At 38.1% G+C, this 16392-nt stretch overlaps 4 protein-coding genes and 1 long non-coding RNA gene across 5 annotated transcripts; 4 read left to right on the top strand and 1 right to left on the bottom strand.

Moving 5' to 3' along the window:
• Positions 1–172: 172 nt before the first annotated feature.
• Positions 173–2906, top strand: LOC149678581 (C4b-binding protein alpha chain-like). Its single transcript, XM_089837181.1, has 5 exons — positions 173–396; positions 1159–1344; positions 1413–1610; positions 1903–2115; positions 2526–2906. Exons 1-5 carry the CDS (start codon positions 285–287, stop codon positions 2780–2782), a joined length of 966 nt encoding a protein of 321 aa, XP_089693307.1. The 5' UTR covers positions 173–284; the 3' UTR covers positions 2783–2906.
• LOC149678582 (uncharacterized) lies at positions 2768–3245 on the bottom strand. Its single transcript, XR_016366275.1, has 3 exons — positions 3119–3245; positions 2912–3047; positions 2768–2825 (listed from the first exon to the last, which is right to left on the bottom strand). It is a non-coding gene; the product is annotated as an uncharacterized LOC149678582 (long non-coding RNA).
• LOC149678583 (complement decay-accelerating factor-like) lies at positions 2966–5224 on the top strand. The gene is made up of 6 exons (XM_089837180.1): positions 2966–3221; positions 3618–3812; positions 4181–4375; positions 4495–4686; positions 4748–4936; positions 4993–5224. The coding sequence occupies exons 1-6, from the start codon at positions 2981–2983 to the stop codon at positions 5187–5189; spliced, it is 1209 nt and encodes a 402-aa protein (XP_089693306.1). The 5' UTR covers positions 2966–2980; the 3' UTR covers positions 5190–5224.
• A 7175-nt stretch (positions 5225–12399) lies between these two features.
• LOC149678584 (coagulation factor XIII B chain-like) lies at positions 12400–15744 on the top strand. The gene is made up of 4 exons (XM_089835892.1): positions 12400–12576; positions 13795–13956; positions 14023–14253; positions 15530–15744. Exons 1-4 carry the CDS (start codon positions 12504–12506, stop codon positions 15742–15744), a joined length of 681 nt encoding a protein of 226 aa, XP_089692018.1. The 5' UTR covers positions 12400–12503.
• Positions 15745–15784: 40 nt separating this feature from the next.
• Positions 15785–16282, top strand: LOC149678585 (protein lev-9-like). Its single transcript, XM_089836532.1, has 2 exons — positions 15785–15996; positions 16050–16282. The coding sequence occupies exons 1-2, from the start codon at positions 15864–15866 to the stop codon at positions 16256–16258; spliced, it is 342 nt and encodes a 113-aa protein (XP_089692658.1). The 5' UTR covers positions 15785–15863; the 3' UTR covers positions 16259–16282.
• Positions 16283–16392: the final 110 nt, after the last annotated feature.

The raw sequence follows: 16392 nt of genomic DNA on the forward strand, positions 1-16392 counted from the left end.
TAACAAACGTACACGGTGACGGAGTCAGTTTTAGTAGTTATATGGTTATATCTAATATAATCGCTTGATTTTTCTTACTATCATCTTCCTTTGATTGCTTTGCTGTAATTTCACCTAGTTTTTCCAGTTAATTGTCAACGAGTATAATTGTGACTTACGTTAATATAATATTATTCCTCGCAGACTGTCTACTTCCTCAACCTCCAGAAAATGGATACTTGATAAGTGACCATTGGGGCATAATTACCCATAGTAAATATGACCCTGAGGTTATAAAATTCGTAATGGAAAATACATCGGTGTCATTTTCCTGCGACGATAAATTCAAAATTGTTGGCAAGGACAAGATTTATTGCCAGGAAGGTGAACTGGAACATGAAGTACCCATGTGTGTCAGTGAGTACTCAACATCATATCTAGGCTTTAGAAAAACTACTTTTATAACAGAGGTCACTGGCTTTATGAAAATTACAATACTAAACATATTACACAGAACAGATAAGAACTTTTAACTGACCCACAGTTTTAAGTTCAGTAGCTCTTCAGATTCGATATTTACGAAGGGTATTTCTGATAAGTCTGCCAAAAATTAAAGGGTGTGTTCTTATGGTCCAGCTGAGTCGAAATTATCAAAGAACATGGGGTCTACTACATTTGGTTAGGCCTACCGAGATATGGGTTAACAAATATTGGCTAATAAAACAAAAAATGCTCACATGTATAGTAAGACATGTTAGGTTCTTTAGGTTTATTGAATCTTTATCTAGAAGAAGTGGACTGTTAAAATAGTAGAAGTGTGAATACGTTTTAAAACTAAATACTCTACAAGCGGGACTGTTTCCTTGTTTTAGGGGCCAATGTTTGGGCGCTGATATCTCCGTAACCAAATGTTGTAGACACTAAGTTCTTCCACACTTTCGACTTTGTAGAATTATCAGAAATACCCTTTGCTAATATTCAAACACACTTTTGTATACATTTTGCCACTTGTATTTATAAATCCAGAGCCAATTAAAATTAATAAACAGGTGATCGAAAAGCGTATTGAAATAAGAAGTCAAGATATACTGATTTTCTTTTGATGGTGTTAGTTTTTTGTTAGTGGTTTGTTAATGTAACTTTGATTCAAGAGTCTACCGACTAATATCGTTTGAACAGCGATGTCCTGCGAAACGCCACCGAGTATTGAAAACGCAGTATACGAGAAATTATGGGAGTCAGGAAGCGCTTTTAACTACGGAGATCAAATTCGTTTCGCTTGTAATAATGATTTGGTTTTGGTTGGTGCAAAAACATTGACATGTTCTGTAAAGGGTTGGTCTGAAGATTTTCCATCATGCCAAGGTATGGCTAACTTTGTTCTATTTATATATATAAATATTTACACACACTTTTGCACACTTATTTTGCAGCTATGAATTGCGATAATCCCGAACTAACGGAAGGAGTTGAAATTGAACGTTCTACCAACCCTCTAAACAGCCAAAACAAGTATCCATATCAGACGGAGATTTTCTACAAATGCGCCGCTCTGAACTACGATCTAATTGGTAGTTCATCTCAAACGTGCACTGAAAATGGATGGAACGGCAGAGAACCGTATTGTAAATGTACGTATGACTCCTTTTAATCATCGATTCATGAGAGGTTCATGAGATGCTGCAACTCTGGAATATTGTTTGGAAAGGCCTAATGATAATGAGTGTTCAGTTTAAAATTCAAACAAAAGACTGGAGGATTTTAAGTTATTCAGAAAGTCACATGTTATGACTATTGTTAAATCGTGCAAATTTTACAAAATTGAAAAAATACAATAAATTCTTAACGAATATTAGCTGCAACAGGCTTTTCTACTAGTAACAATGATTTAACTGTAATTTGTTGACGATACTTTATTCGCAGTGGCTGGTTGTTTAGATCCTGATATTCCGGAGAATGGTCGAATTAATCAGCGATATAGAATGAGGCAAAAGTATTACTTATTCGGTGATTCCGTCACTTTTTCCTGCACTGGAGGATACAGTATTGAAAAGGAGTCTTACCAGACGGAAAGACAAGCGTCAGAGAGTCGTTGCACCTCGGATGGGACGTGGACTAAAATTCCTCGGTGCATCGGTAGCGCCGCTATTAATTATTTCACGAGATTTTGGAATAAGGGTAAAACACAATAATAACAAAATTATTGTCTTAAGTTGTGATATTATTAAGAACTTAGGAGTAATCAAATATAATAAATAAGCTTAAATTGTCAAGGTAGGGTGAAGGAGACCGAACTGGGAGATTTAGGAAATAATAAAGTTAGGTTGGGTTAGGGGTGCCTAGGAATCGATTGTTGATAGTCATATTTCGGTCATCCCAATTGAAAATCACACAACTTGGGGCTCTTCTGTCTCAAATATTGTGTGGTTCTAAAGCCCCTTAGGTTCAATTTGATAAATTTTTGACGTTTCTTTATTTCGATTATTTTTCTATCTAGAACTGTACTTTATTTTAAATCAATTTATTTTTTATTTTTGTCGCTTAAGAGATCTACTGCTTGAGGCCAGAACATCCGGAAAACGGCAGATACCTAAACCTTCTACCAGAAGAAGGAGCTCATTATCCAATCAACTACTTCATGCCTTATGAGTGCGATCCAGGTTTCACACTAGAGAACCCAAACATTAAAAGCCGTAAATGTCACCCAAATGGCAAGTGGACCGGTTACCGGCCCATTTGCATCGGTGAGAATTCATATAAAGTGTGGATTGGTTATTTGAGGTCAATAGCGACTGCAATCTAACGATTTCCCTCATCCAATTTAACTGAGGATGTGCAATTTCCATCTAAAACAAAGTCCATAGAAACGTTGGTTTAACATTGAAATTCAACAACCTCAGTTCTTGTAGATTACAGAAGCTATTGTTCTTACGCAAATAGTTAAGCAAGACAGTATAACGCACTTTAATCCTGTTGAAATTTGAAAGGTTCAATAATACGTATGTGCTTTTCATTAGAGGCTACGTGTGACAGTCCACCCGAAATTCCAAATGCCATTTTACAAACTACTGTACACGAGAGAAAAAGGTTCGGCAAAGTCACATTATTGAGAATGACAACTGGATTCAAAGTGACTTACGGCTGTAGAGATGGACACCATATGGTTCCGAAGGGAGAAGATCCACCGGGACTAACCTGCACTGGAACAGGCCAGTGGTCCGAACCCAACTTCGATTGTCAAAGTAAATAAATACAGTGATTTATTTCGTTTAACATTATGAAAGGATGTCATGTCTTATCTACAAGCGCGTACCGGTCCTGTAGAATTTTTCTAGTTTAAAAAATATTTTTTGTTAAAAATGCGCGTCAATCTTATATACTTTATATATTTGAGAAATTTGTTGGTTTTTCGAATGTTAGTTCCTTAGAAAAAACTATATGGTTGATATCAATAACGCCTTTCGGGTTGTAAAATTATTTGTTGTGTTAATGCCAGATAACTGAAGCACCTAAGATATTTTGAGAGTTAATTTTCTTTTAAAAATCACAAGCACAAAGTGTTGGGGTTGAGACGCTACTAGATCCCTTTAAATTAATGGACAATTTTCTCAACGATATTCTTGAATCTCTTAAATTAGGTTCACAGTGTGGAGCGCCGCCACTAATAAACGATGGATATTTATCGGTGTACGATCACAGCGAGTTTTATCATGTTGGATACAGAGCCGGTGTACAGTGCAATCGAGGTTTTATCAAAAAGAAAGAAGAAGTTACTTGTCTACCGAATGGCAATTGGGATGTCGAGGAACCGATGTGCCAGAGGACATTAGAAGGTTGTATTTTCAATACATTTTGTGTTAAGCTTTATAGACCATTCCATGAAATACTTGCCAAGAAACCAACGTACAGGGGAAGGGCCGCCATATTAGGAGAGTTCCCTTGCTCCAAGGGGCAACGCCAGATGAAGCTCGCGTTCGCTGCACGCGGGAGGCTTGTCGACGCACACTGCCTCTTGCTGTGCTTCTTGGCGTGAGGGAACTATAGCCTTATATGGTAGCCCAGAGCCTGTGCTGTTTACTTTTCTTATGGCATTACAGAATGTTCTATTCTCTAATGTTTCTTAGATCTCGGTTATGGTCTTGTTATCAATTTAAGTTACTCGACAAATTTCCTAACGATTTCTTGCAATCACCTAAAATAGATCCGCTGTGTGGTTTGCCGCCACCAATAAATAATGGACATCTGTGGGTGCGTGATCAAAGCGAGTTTTATCCTGTTGGATACAGAGCCGGTGTTCAGTGTCACGCAGGATTTATCCAAAGAAAAAAGCATGTTATTTGTCAGCTAGATGGCATGTGGGATGTCGAGGAGGTCATGTGCTATCGAAGATCTGAAGGTTGTAATATTAACTCACTTAATTATAAAATCAATGCTTATTTCTCAGATCGCCCTAGCTGTTATGGCTTTAAAATATTCGAGAAATTGCTTAACGATTTCCATGAATTACCTAAATAGCTTTGCAGTGTGGACCTCCGCCACGAATAAATGATGGAACTTTGCGGTATTATCACAGAGATTCTTATCCTGTTGGAACGCTAGCCTTTGTGCAGTGCAACCCTGGATTTAACAAAAGAAAGGAATTAGTTACTTGCCTTGAGAATGGAAAGTGGGATGTCGAGGATACGCTGTGCCAAGGAAGCTTTAAAGGTTTTAATGATAACTCATTTTCGGGAATTGTGATTTTATTATAAAATCAAGCATTTCTCAGCTCGCGGTTGTGGTCCTGTTCCTCGTATTGAAAATGGCGCCTTACAAATTTACCCAAGTGATGAGTTATATTTTATTGGGGCCATGGCCGATGTGCGTTGTGATCGTGGCTACCATCAAATCACTTATCAGGTTGCGTGTTTGGAAAATGGAAATTGGAATATTACAGGAAGAGAATGTCAAATTAAAGGTTTGAATTTTCAATTGTTTAAAAAATGCAAATGTTTATCTTTACTTTTCGAATAGAAACAACTTGTGGAAAAGTTCCGAGAATTTCTAATGGAATTATTCAGACTCCCGCTGGGATGCAAAATTATCCGGTCGGAACGGAAGCGAACGTCATCTGTGACCAAGGATTTTACTCTGAAAAATACGTTGTTATTTGTGAAAATAACGGACACTGGGAATTACAAGATATAAACTGCAATAAAGAAAGTAATTAAGAAGTTTGGTTATTTCTTAAGTTTTTCGCGCTCGCGTTTGAAAGTTTATGATGGTTGGTCCATTTGAACTGATAAACAATGCAATCTAAAATATAGTTGAATGATGAATCATTTAGTTTGTTTTCTTTTACCTTTTAGTGAGACACTGTGAAAAACCTCCATTGATTCCAAATCATGGCTTTATTCACGATTTTGATGAAAGTAGAGAACTCTATCCAATAGGACACGGAATAAGCTACGAATGTGAGCCCAACTTCAAGCCTGTACCAACTGGATTTCAAAATAATGCTTGCACAAATAAGGGATGGTTACACGCTGCTCCGGAATGTGTCGGTAAGAAATAAACACTGACAGCAACATTCATTCTCCATTGTTAATTAATAATTTATCATTGAATTTATTCAGCCGAATGGTGTGATCCAATACCAGAGATTGAATACGGATACTTGAAACCCCCACGAAAAGGAAAATTGGTCCCCAATGAGGACCAATTGAAAGTTTTGTGTAATGCCGGGTTTATACCCACTATGGAGTTTTTGAGTTGCAATTTAGATGGTTCGTGGAATCTGAAAAATCTTCGTTGTCAGAGAGACAGTAAGTTAACTACTACTTCTACAGTAATGTTTTATTTTTTATTTCAACCGTTTTTTGAATTGTTATTTAACAGTTATCGTTAAATAGATAGTTGAGTTCAATTTCAACTACGTTTTCAATGCTCGAAACTTGTAAAATAGGCTCAAAAATTTAATACAGCTTACTAAATTAACTTGGTTGTTTATTAATCAATTCCAAAAGTTGCTTGCTATATTCCAAATCTTCCCACAAAAATCGATGTGCGTCAACTCAAAAAACGTTTTACCGTATTTCCCATTTTTGGTGTTCCCCTCTATGGTAGGCTAAAATTTTGACAAATGAGACCGCAATTAATATTGTGAAGCATGTACATAGTAAAAATGACCGAATTCATTTCGGATATTTTAAGCCTAATTTCGGCATAGTCTTGGAGAGATTTGCAAGTTTTTTATCGTTTTTGAAGCCTATTTTATCAACAAATTCGACGTGTTTGAATATGGTGCCTTTAAGGAAGGTTGAAGAGTAGCATAAAACTTTGCACCACGTTCAATTATATGAGAATCAAAATTGCATATTTCTTCCATCACCATAGGTCTAATGTTTTCGAAAACGAACTATTTTCAGGGTCTACCGATTGCAATATGCCAGAACCAATCGAAAATGGATTCATTGAAAATATATCTAACCTTAAAGAAGCGACATATCCTATGGAGCATCCGATAACTTACAAATGCCGTGAAGGTTACGTACTTGAGGGGGATGATAAAAGATTTTGCAGTGATGGAGGGTGGTCTGGAGAGGCTCCTATTTGCAAAGTTAGGTTTTAGAATTATAATAATAATAATGATTTTATTGCGGGGGAAAAAAGCAAGAGCTGCTTATTGTGACCCGCGTCATGGCACAGCACAAATAAAAATAAGAATAAAAATAATAATAATAAAATAAATAATAAAAAAAAACAAGAAAACAAAACGAAAAAGAATTATACCAAAATACTAAAACAAAATACACTAGGCCAGGAGACTCAAAAAGGTTAGCACCAATCGCGAAATTTGCCCAGTCTAGATTTGAACAAAAGGCTTTCACGAGTATTGCTAGTCAACTGGAATGTATGAAAAATTGAGAAAGCACTTCCTACATGAAGAAATCAAATTATCTCGCACTATATGTACAATAGATTTCTAGATAACCTTGTCGTAATTAAACTTGTAATTGCCAAAATTAATTTGATCAACTCACAGTGATCCTGACAGTAGGAAGTAGTAGTAATATACAAAACGCGCAAAGGGTCACAGTTTACAAGTAACAAGCAGTTGTCAAATAGGAGCCAGTCGTAATTTACTGTGATGAATGATACCATCGTGTACTTTTTTGTAAATAACAGAGTCCAATTTAAGTGTTGTTTCTTCATCATACAAAATTCTGAGATCCCACTGAGGAACGGCTATGGCCATGATAGTGTCACACTCGAGTACTCCTGAAGCCTTTATAATACTCTTCATAGTATTAATAATATATTTTCCAAGAGGTCGTGCTCGCCTTTTTGTTTCTTGTTTTTCGTAAATATTATTTTGAATTTAATAAAGTGTTTTAAAATAAGAAATGTTGACTGACTTTTCTCTAATAACCCGATCTCGGAGTGTCACCCCCGAACGGGCCATTACAATGGCGCCCAACGTGCTTATTCTTGTGCCGTTTTTTGTTTAATTTTGTCCGTTTGTCATGTTTCGGACGCCCGTCACCCGTGTTCCGTCCCCCGCGTCTTCGTCTCGTGGTGTCGCGGTCGCTCTCGGAAGTAACCTGCCAAAACCGTCGATACCGGTACTTGACATTAATACCGCGAAAAAGACTAAACGCGAACGCTCGCGCTCTATGGATAATCTGACTCGTATTTCATCGCCGAGTGTTTCGAACGTTGTGCAAACGCCAAACACAACGCGTAGCAAACTGGCTGCAAACTTCTAAGGGGTAAACCCACAACATTCCAGTATAGACCAAGAGCCAGTGGCCTGGATCTTACCTCATAAAGTACAAAAGGTCTGACCATTGGAATGAGTTCAGTTTCGATGCTCATTAATAGATTTGGCCGTCTTACGCGTCACAGCTGGGGCATTTGAGGAGGGCGGGGTCATGTTTGACCCTAATGAGGTATGATTTCTTACCTCATGAGGTACATGAATAAAAAAGGTGGCAAATGATAGAACTGAAAATGGCGATTCCAAATATTTGAAATCTGACGTCATCAAAGGGGGCCATCGATAAATCAGACGGGGGTTAAAATGGTCGAATGAGGTATGAATTCTTACCTCATGAGGTATGAATTCTTACCTCATGAGGTATGAATTCTTACCTCATGAGGTATGAATTCTTACCTCATGAGGTACATGTATGAATCCGGTGTTGTTTGATAGATCTGGTCGTGCTAAATAACAGAATATAAAATCTGACTGGAAAATACGCGGCTTAGGTTTAATCTGACGGCCTGATTCTTGCGTCAGACTATGACAACTTCGTGCCTCATAAAGCTAGATTCCCACTCGACCGAAAAAAATCACGCAGCATACGGTAGAAATTTTAACTTACGCCGTCGTCCGGCTGTAGACTGTTCACACTACGACTGAATTTTGAGTTTGGCGGTAGATATTTTTGGGTCACGTGACAGATTAGAGTGGTTTCCATAACATTTATTTCGCACTCTGAATTGGTATCTCTGTCCCATTGTCGCTTAGATCGTACAAGAAAGTATATTTTCTAGCCTCCTCAATAAACACTTCCTTATTAACATTTTTCTTTCTTCGTGGCATGTTTCCGACCAAAAAAAAAATACATGGCGACTATCAATCTATCTAGCGTATGCGTGCACTCTTAAAAATTTATGACGTAGTCAGTGGGATAATTTCATTGGCTGAGACACCGGCGTAACGCCGAACACGACCGAAAAATAGAACACCACTTGCGCCCGGCCGAGCGGAAATTCCGTCTGGCTCGGCGTAAAGATTTTTCGGTCGAACCCCTTTCTGCCGGGTCTCCGTCGTAATTTCCGTCGAGTGCGAGTCTAGGTCAAATGTAGCAGGTATTGTAAAACCAGCCCCACTGATGTCAAGTACATTAAACTTAACTTGTTTGAGCGAGTTACCTCTGTTTCTATCGAGTTAATGTGGTGAAATATTTTTGACTGTGATAAATGAGATGAAATTAAATCGGCATCATTTAATAATAGAGCTATTTCAATTCGGGGGTATGGAGAGTTTTTGAGGCGGTGCTTCGCCAGTCCCCGCCTAGGTGCCTCATTGTGCGCGAAATTTAGCTTAGAGTTCTACAGTGGCCCGCACGGAGGGAGGGTGAAAATCGGCTCCGTTTATTGGCAGCCCAACTGTGACGTTTCCCCCTTCAACTGATATAGCTGTATGCAGGCACATTTTATTTCAAACTCATTCAATGAAACCTTCTAACGTTAAATTATTATTTAATGCAAATAAAGATACAAAAACCAAGAAGTTATATCAGTATCTCAGAGAGAAGATATAAATTCGCCAGATTTCCAGCTTTATCTCCAGTCCTAACGTAGGTCCGCAGTCAATCCCCGTCTCTAAATTACAACCAGCATCTCATTGGTTCTTGAAAACTCACGTCAGCGCGACGACGCGAGTGAGGAAAATTTTCGACTGACGAGAGCGAAATAGCCCGGCGCCTCCTTTTACGTCCCCCCTTGTATTTTGAAAGGGGGACTGGGACTATGGCGCGCGAATACAAAGGCATCTTATATCTTCTCTCTGAGATACTGATATAACTTCTTGCAAAAACGTTACATTTTAAACGTCATCTGGTTCATCATCCGAATCAGTCTGATAATCAACACATACGGTTATATCGTCATAGTCACCCTCCCTCCGTGTGGGCCACTGTAAAACTCTATGCTAAATTTCGCACACAATAAGGCACCTCAACGGGAAGTGGCAAAACCCCGCCTCAAAAACTCTCCTTACCCCTGAATTCAAATAGCTCTATTATTAAATGATGGCAATTAAAGTTCATCTCATTTATCACAGTCAAAAATATTTCACCACATTACCTCGATAGAAACAGAGGCAACTCGCTCAAACAAGTTAAGTTTAATGTACTTGACATCAGTGGGGCTTGTTTTACAATATATCACCTGCTACATTTAAGCTAGACTCGCACTCGACGGAAATCACGACGGAGACCCGGCAGAAAGAGGTTCGACCGAAAAATCTTTACGCCGAGCCCGACGGAATTTCCGCTCGGCCGGGCGCAAGTTGAGTTCTATTTTTCGGTCGTGTTTGGCGTTACGCCGGTGTCTCAGACAATGAAATTATCCCACTGACTACGTCATAAATTTCAAGAGTGCACGCATACGCTAGATAGATTGATAGCCGCCATGTATTTCTTTTTTGGTCGGAAACATGCCACGAAGAAAGAAAAATGTATCTAATGGAAGTATATAGAGGTAAGATGTTAATAAGGAAGTCTTTATTGAGGAGGTTAGAAAATATACTTTCTTGTACGATCTAAGCGGCAATGGGACAGAGTTACCAATTCAGAGTGCGATATAAATGTTATGGAAACCACGCTAATCTGTCACGTTACCCAAAAATATCTACCGCCAAACTCAAAATTCAGTCGTAGTGTGAACAGTCTACAGCCGGACGACGGCGTAAGTTGAAATTTCTACCGTATGCTGCGTGATTTTTTTCGGTCGAGTGGAAATCTAGCTTTATGAGGCACGAAGTTGTCATAGTCTGACGCAAGAATCAGGCCGTCAGATTAAACCTAAGCCGCGTATTTTCCATTCAGATTTTATATTCTGTTATTTAGCACGACCAGATCTATCAAACAACACCGGATTCATGCATGTACCTCATGAGGTAAGAATTCATTTCTCATTCGACCATTTTAACCCCCGTCTGATTTATTGATGACCCCCTTTGATGACGACAGATTTCATATATTTGGAATCGCCATTTTCAGTTCTATCATTTGCCACCTTTTTTATTCATGTACCTCATGAGGTAAGAAATCATACCTCATTAGGGTCAAACATGACCCCGCCCCCCTCAAATGCCCCAGCTGTGACGTGTAAGACGGCCAAATCTATTAATGAGCATCAAAACTGAACTCATTCTATGGTCAGACCTTTTGTACTTTATGAGGTAAGATCCAGGCCACTGGCTCTTGGTCTAGTAGGGTTGGTACTGGTAGGCCTACTTCAATGTAGAAATAAAATTATTTATTGCAGTGTCTAGGCTCTTTGATAGACAAAGAATGGGTCTTAACTTCCGGACTCTGTTTCGCAAAAAATACTGATCCTCGTCGTATTTTAACAAAAACGGGTATGGTGCGCTATAAATTGGTAACGCGTATAACTTCGATAAAATGAAAATTTTGTATTCTGGTAGGCATCAATAAATATCATCTCTCAGTGGCCGGACGGATAGTCCATATTGAAAACAGAGCTGCAGATAATAATATGTGGACTGCAAATGCTGCCTTAATTAAGCTCAAGAAACCAGTTACCTTTTCGCAATTTGTTCATCCCGTCTGTTTACCCGATGTACTAGGTAGTAAGAAACGTTCCTCCCGAAGAAGGCATTTTATGCGGATAGCGCTGATAAATCACATTCTGTCAATTCGTGATAACCAATTTTAAAGGTTCATTGTTTCTTAGGCTTTTCTTAACCTCACAATCCTCAAAAAACCGGCTACAGTAGCTCGTGGTCGAAAGGTATAAAGAACGAAAGGCACGGTAATATCGAGCAGATGCATATGGCTATTCAGACAGTAGGAAACTGCCGTAATAGTCTTAATGAAGCTTTGGTCGGTGAAAAAGAATTGGACCCAAACTTATTTTGCGCAGTCGACAACGCCGGTGGGTATTAATAAAAAAAAACGCTTGCACCTTGAAGTATAAAATCGCTTTTATAACCGGTTTTCCGTATGGTGGTTCTTTTCAATTAACACGAATTACTTCTAGCAAAACTGCATTATTAACAACATGCCACCATAAATAATTACAATCCCTTGTCGTAAATAAGCTTTTGGTTTCAGGTTCTCTTGACTGTGTGGACTAGATTTGGGTAGTCCCTTTGTACATTCTTTTCGAGTGTTAGAGCATTACTGTGAATTCAAACTAAGGCTTACGGTTCTTGGTTCTAATATAATGTTATGTTACCTAAACTTTTCCTTTCAGCTTTCACTTACTCGACAAAGTAATCTTATTATAAGTACAGTAACTTAATTTGAAATGCCTGTAATTAAAGGTTAATTGATAACTAAACTTGTAAACTAAGTTTCTCAGGTCTGCAGTTTCGTTTACCGATATTTTCGATATACAGATGTAGTGCTGCGAGTTTCGGACAGAAAACTTCTTGCATTAATCTCCCTCATACTGTATGTAAATGTTTCACGAAGAGTGATTAAAATGACCCTGACTGACGTCTTGTATAGATACCGATTAAAAGAAGAAATTTCTTATCAATTTTATTCCAAGTTCTGTAATTTGACTCCGTTTATTTGAATTGCTTTGCTCAATTCTAAGAAATCTTTATATCTCAAATATCATTTCAAAATTGTTCGGCTCATTTCATAAATACGTATCCTAGGCGATCGCGAGCAAAAATGTATAACTATTAAGATATTTTAAGTAAAAATAGTTTACCCATGGTTTTTTGTCACGTTTAGGAAGTATCCTTTTAAAGTTAAGAAAGGTTGACATTTTAGAAAATGTCTACCACCAGTTCATACTTAATTGTGGCCGCAAGCCTTTGTGCTCTTTTCCATCTATCACAACAAAACAGTCAGTATATACTACCATAAGTTTATAAGATATATTCCATAACCTTGTCACTGGTTACTGAGAGCTTGTCATGAAGTGACGTAGGTGGAACGTTAAAGAATCTCGAAAAGCGACGCCGAGTGAGGCGCTGTCCAAGGCTAAGTACAGACTAAATAGGAAGATGGACTGCAATTTTAACCGAGTGTAGTCAATTTTCATTTGTCGTTCTCGAACTAGCTCTCAGAAAGTCTCTAGCATTAAGAAGTATATGTAGTGTCATACTTATGGAACTTATCTTATAAAATTATGATACTACTATGTAAACAAGGACTTTCCAAAATGGTGGCGGGGCACAGTATCGACTGCTTGATATAGGGTTAAGCCGGAACATCCAGTTTGTGGACACAAAGACGATAGATAAGGCTTCAAATGTACCAGTTTACAAAAGTCCTTTTGTTAAAAGCCATATCTAATTTCTTGGTTGTCCACATACCGTTCGAATGTTGCTTCTTAACAAAATAAGGTGGTCAAATTGAGGCAAGATCAGGTTGAAGAATACTGCTTGATTATAGTCAACGCTGGCCCTCTATAGAGTGTTGTCAGAAGCGCCGGTGTGACGTCATCCATGCTGTTTTCCCATAAAGAAAAAACGGTAACTGTCATGGCCGCCCATTGCTAAAGGCAGACTCGTGACGTTTAACCTTGGATCTGACGTCACAACTGACAGCACTCTATACAAGGAAAATGGCTGTAGAAAAGCCAAGATCGAAACCTTCGCTATCGCTTACATCCGCATGAATAGGGGCCTTTTAGAAAGCACGGGGCTAAATCATGTGTACTTGGTTCTGATTGCTATATTGTTTTGTATAAAAACCAAAACAAGCAGCAAAAACAATATTTGTTGCATAAAATATGAGCCGTTATAAAAATACAACCACACCCAATATTGTATAGCTTCCTATTTGTTGTTTTCGCTAACAAGAATCTCATAAACCTTATAGGAGTTGGGTATAGTGGACGCTTTGACAATAGCATAACCAAACAACGAGAAATTTGCGATTTGAATTCTAGTATACGAAGGTCACTCTAAACTTCACAAATCAGTTTAAAGCTAGTCGCACGAGGGGAGGGAACGGATGATCTGTTATTCTGTTTTTTTATTTTTTTTTTTTTTACTTTCCATTTTCATTTTAACCCATATTCATCTGAAAATTAACGAAACCATGGTTTTACGTACAGTTCGGTTATGCGGAGAGCCAAGATTAATCAACGGAGGCTACAAAATTGAAGGGTCGTTTCTAGTTTTTCTTTGCAACGATGGCTACCAACTTGTTGGTCCAGCAAGGACTAAATGCATGGGACGAAAATGGTATCCTGATCCTAATTCGGTGGAATGTCAAAGTAATTAATACACAGCAAGCGGAAAATTAAAAAAATATTATTGTCTTTTGACTAATTTGTTTTTAGAAAAATCGGAGGATATGATTGAGGCGCAAGAAAATGATGATCAAAATTGTCCGGCACCACCCATTATCAAAAACGGAAAGGTTGGTCCGCATAGAGAGAATGGCGAACCCTATCGTGTTGGAGATGAACTTCTCGTGCATTGCGACTTTTACTACAAGGCTGTTCAAGGAGACACTTACCTTCGATGCATAGAGGGCCCACGATGGAGCGGCACATTTCCAATATGCCTTCGTAAACACTTTAACACATTTCTTATCACATAAGAAAGTTTCCCTTGTTCTCTACCTATTGCTAAAATGATGGATCAGAAATGCGGACTGAGTATATCACTCTTACTATCAAATTTTCAATTCAATTTCAATCTTATTCTCATGAAATTATCATTAATATAATTTTTGGAAGTTTTTGAATCATAGTAACAATTTTCAAGAAATTTGACCGAGTTTAACTTAATTAAAATATTTTGATCACAAAAATTATGAAAGTTTTCTGGACATAAAGGGTTTACCCAATCCAATTGTGATCCATCGTTCTTGATTAAATTCATTACAACTGGAGCAAATATAAATTTGAACGAGTTGTGACCAGTGTGATCAATTTAAGATGCAATTCCCATTTTTGATCAAAATATATTGTTCTTAATAACCATTTAAGTATTGCATAACACATCATGAGGAAACGCGGCTATAATTGTGGCAAGAGTTTAAACGAACGCGAGGGTTCCAACGCTATCGCGGTTTAAATAACAATAGTTAAACAATGATCTATTCTTTCATTTCTTTCTTTTAGAAACCGCATGATTTTAACCGTAAATATAAAGCTTCCAAAAATCTGTATCGATCAAATACAGGACAGTCGAAAACGTATTCTAAAATATTTCATAGTAGCAGAAGTGAGATGAGACTAGAAGTGAAGGGCTCTAGCATTGGTAATAGATCCTGGCACTAGTGAACAGATTTGAGGATTTTATGCCGCTTCAATCGCGCCTACACTTGAAAGAAAAAAAATTGGTCGACTTCCAAAAAGATTTCCAATCCCCTTCCCCTCAACCTAAAGCGGCGGGTGCTTGAATCTAGTTCGGCCGTCTACCACCGCGAGCGTCTCACGTTTTGGAGGGGAAATTCTGAAACCGCCACCAGAGGGCCAACCGTTGGTGCGTTATCAAGAATATTCACTTTCTCCAAGTGAAGAATTTGGTTTGCTCAGTACATCTAGTCTCATCTTACTTCTGATAGTAGTCATCAAAAGTCATAAAATGTGAATTGTATAAATGTACTGTATACTTGGCTACGTGCTATTGAAAGTTACATAATACCAGGAATGAAATACCTATATGGAAATTCAGGGTTATGTAAAACGTCTTACATGGAGCTTAGGCTGTCATAAATAACCAAACCCGTTAATTAATATTTGAATGAACTCTTTCAAAAACCAGTTAGCAAAGGCTTACCGAGCCAATCATTGACACATTAACAACTAAGGCACGCGACTTTTATTTTTATTTAAGCCACTTGCAAACCTCTTTCTGAGTATGACAACGGTGAATGGAAATTCGAAGATAATGAAAAAACGAAAGAACTAGAAGCCTATTTCGTCTGCAAACCCGGTTATCAATTAACTCGAGGATTGCAGGGCCTAAAGTGCATCAGAGGATATAGAGGTTACCAATGGATTGGTGAAAATCCTCAGTGCCAAGGTTTAACACTCAATTATTTTGATTAAAAATGGAAATGAGATTTTTATGATTGAATATAACAGCGTTAGAGTTTACAATCGAGGACAAAAAGAAAACCTGCCCAACGCCCCCAAATATTGAAAATGGTCACGTCTTTCCCAAAAAGATGGGTGAAGGTTACTTCGTGGGTGAAGAAATAAACATCGAATGCAAACCTTTGTTTAATCCTGTTGATGGGGGCTCTGTTCTTTACTGCACGGATGATGGCACCTGGAGCGATGATTTTGCTCAGTGTGTTGGTAGGTTAGCTTCGATTTGCATTGAGATATGCGTTAACAAAGTATGTTTTAAGTCATGACCTGCTTAATCGAGTCTCATCCTCTTAATGGGAATATTGCGGAACTACGTACCGAAAATCAGGTCTTCATATACGGAGACGTTATAACTTACTCGTGCACTCAAGGACACAGGCTAGAAGGAGAAAGAAAAAGAATGTGTCTTGAAGCTGGATGGAGTGATAAGGATCCCAAATGCGTTCGTAAGATCAACTGTAGACCTTAGGTGTTTCTGAATAATCTACCATATCATAAGGTTGTAATGAAAATTCATTATGGGCTCGTTGTACTTTTATTTACTATAAAATCAAGCCTAATTTCTCATCTCACGATTGCGGCTCTGTTATTGCTTTAAACTGC

This window comes from Phalangium opilio, unplaced genomic scaffold (genome assembly GCF_054372755.1).
Source record: "Phalangium opilio isolate 3A_F unplaced genomic scaffold, DU_Popi_V2 ptg000042l_1, whole genome shotgun sequence".
Taxonomy (NCBI): Eukaryota; Metazoa; Arthropoda; class Arachnida; order Opiliones; family Phalangiidae; genus Phalangium; species Phalangium opilio.

What these genes read in the sequence shown, in the direction of transcription:
- LOC149678581 (XM_089837181.1), top strand. Translation starts at nt 285, where the DNA reads ATGGAAAATACATCGGTGTCATTTTCCTGCGACGATAAATTCAAAATT. An exon ending in TGAAGTACCCATGTGTGTCA is followed by an intron (nt 397 to 1,158) that starts GTGAGTACTCAA and finishes TCGTTTGAACAG; the next exon opens with CGATGTCCTGCGAAACGCCA. An exon ending in AGATTTTCCATCATGCCAAG is followed by an intron (nt 1,345 to 1,412) that starts GTATGGCTAACT and finishes CTTATTTTGCAG; the next exon opens with CTATGAATTGCGATAATCCC.
- LOC149678583 (XM_089837180.1), top strand. Translation starts at nt 2,981, where the DNA reads ATGTGCTTTTCATTAGAGGCTACGTGTGACAGTCCACCCGAAATTCCA. An exon ending in ACCCAACTTCGATTGTCAAA is followed by an intron (nt 3,222 to 3,617) that starts GTAAATAAATAC and finishes CTCTTAAATTAG; the next exon opens with GTTCACAGTGTGGAGCGCCG. An exon ending in AAGAGAATGTCAAATTAAAG is followed by an intron (nt 4,937 to 4,992) that starts GTTTGAATTTTC and finishes CTTTTCGAATAG; the next exon opens with AAACAACTTGTGGAAAAGTT.
- LOC149678584 (XM_089835892.1), top strand. Translation starts at nt 12,504, where the DNA reads ATGTCTACCACCAGTTCATACTTAATTGTGGCCGCAAGCCTTTGTGCT. An exon ending in CCATCTATCACAACAAAACA is followed by an intron (nt 12,577 to 13,794) that starts GTCAGTATATAC and finishes TTTTACGTACAG; the next exon opens with TTCGGTTATGCGGAGAGCCA. An exon ending in TAATTCGGTGGAATGTCAAA is followed by an intron (nt 13,957 to 14,022) that starts GTAATTAATACA and finishes ATTTGTTTTTAG; the next exon opens with AAAAATCGGAGGATATGATT.
- LOC149678585 (XM_089836532.1), top strand. Translation starts at nt 15,864, where the DNA reads ATGGGTGAAGGTTACTTCGTGGGTGAAGAAATAAACATCGAATGCAAA. An exon ending in TGATTTTGCTCAGTGTGTTG is followed by an intron (nt 15,997 to 16,049) that starts GTAGGTTAGCTT and finishes GTATGTTTTAAG; the next exon opens with TCATGACCTGCTTAATCGAG.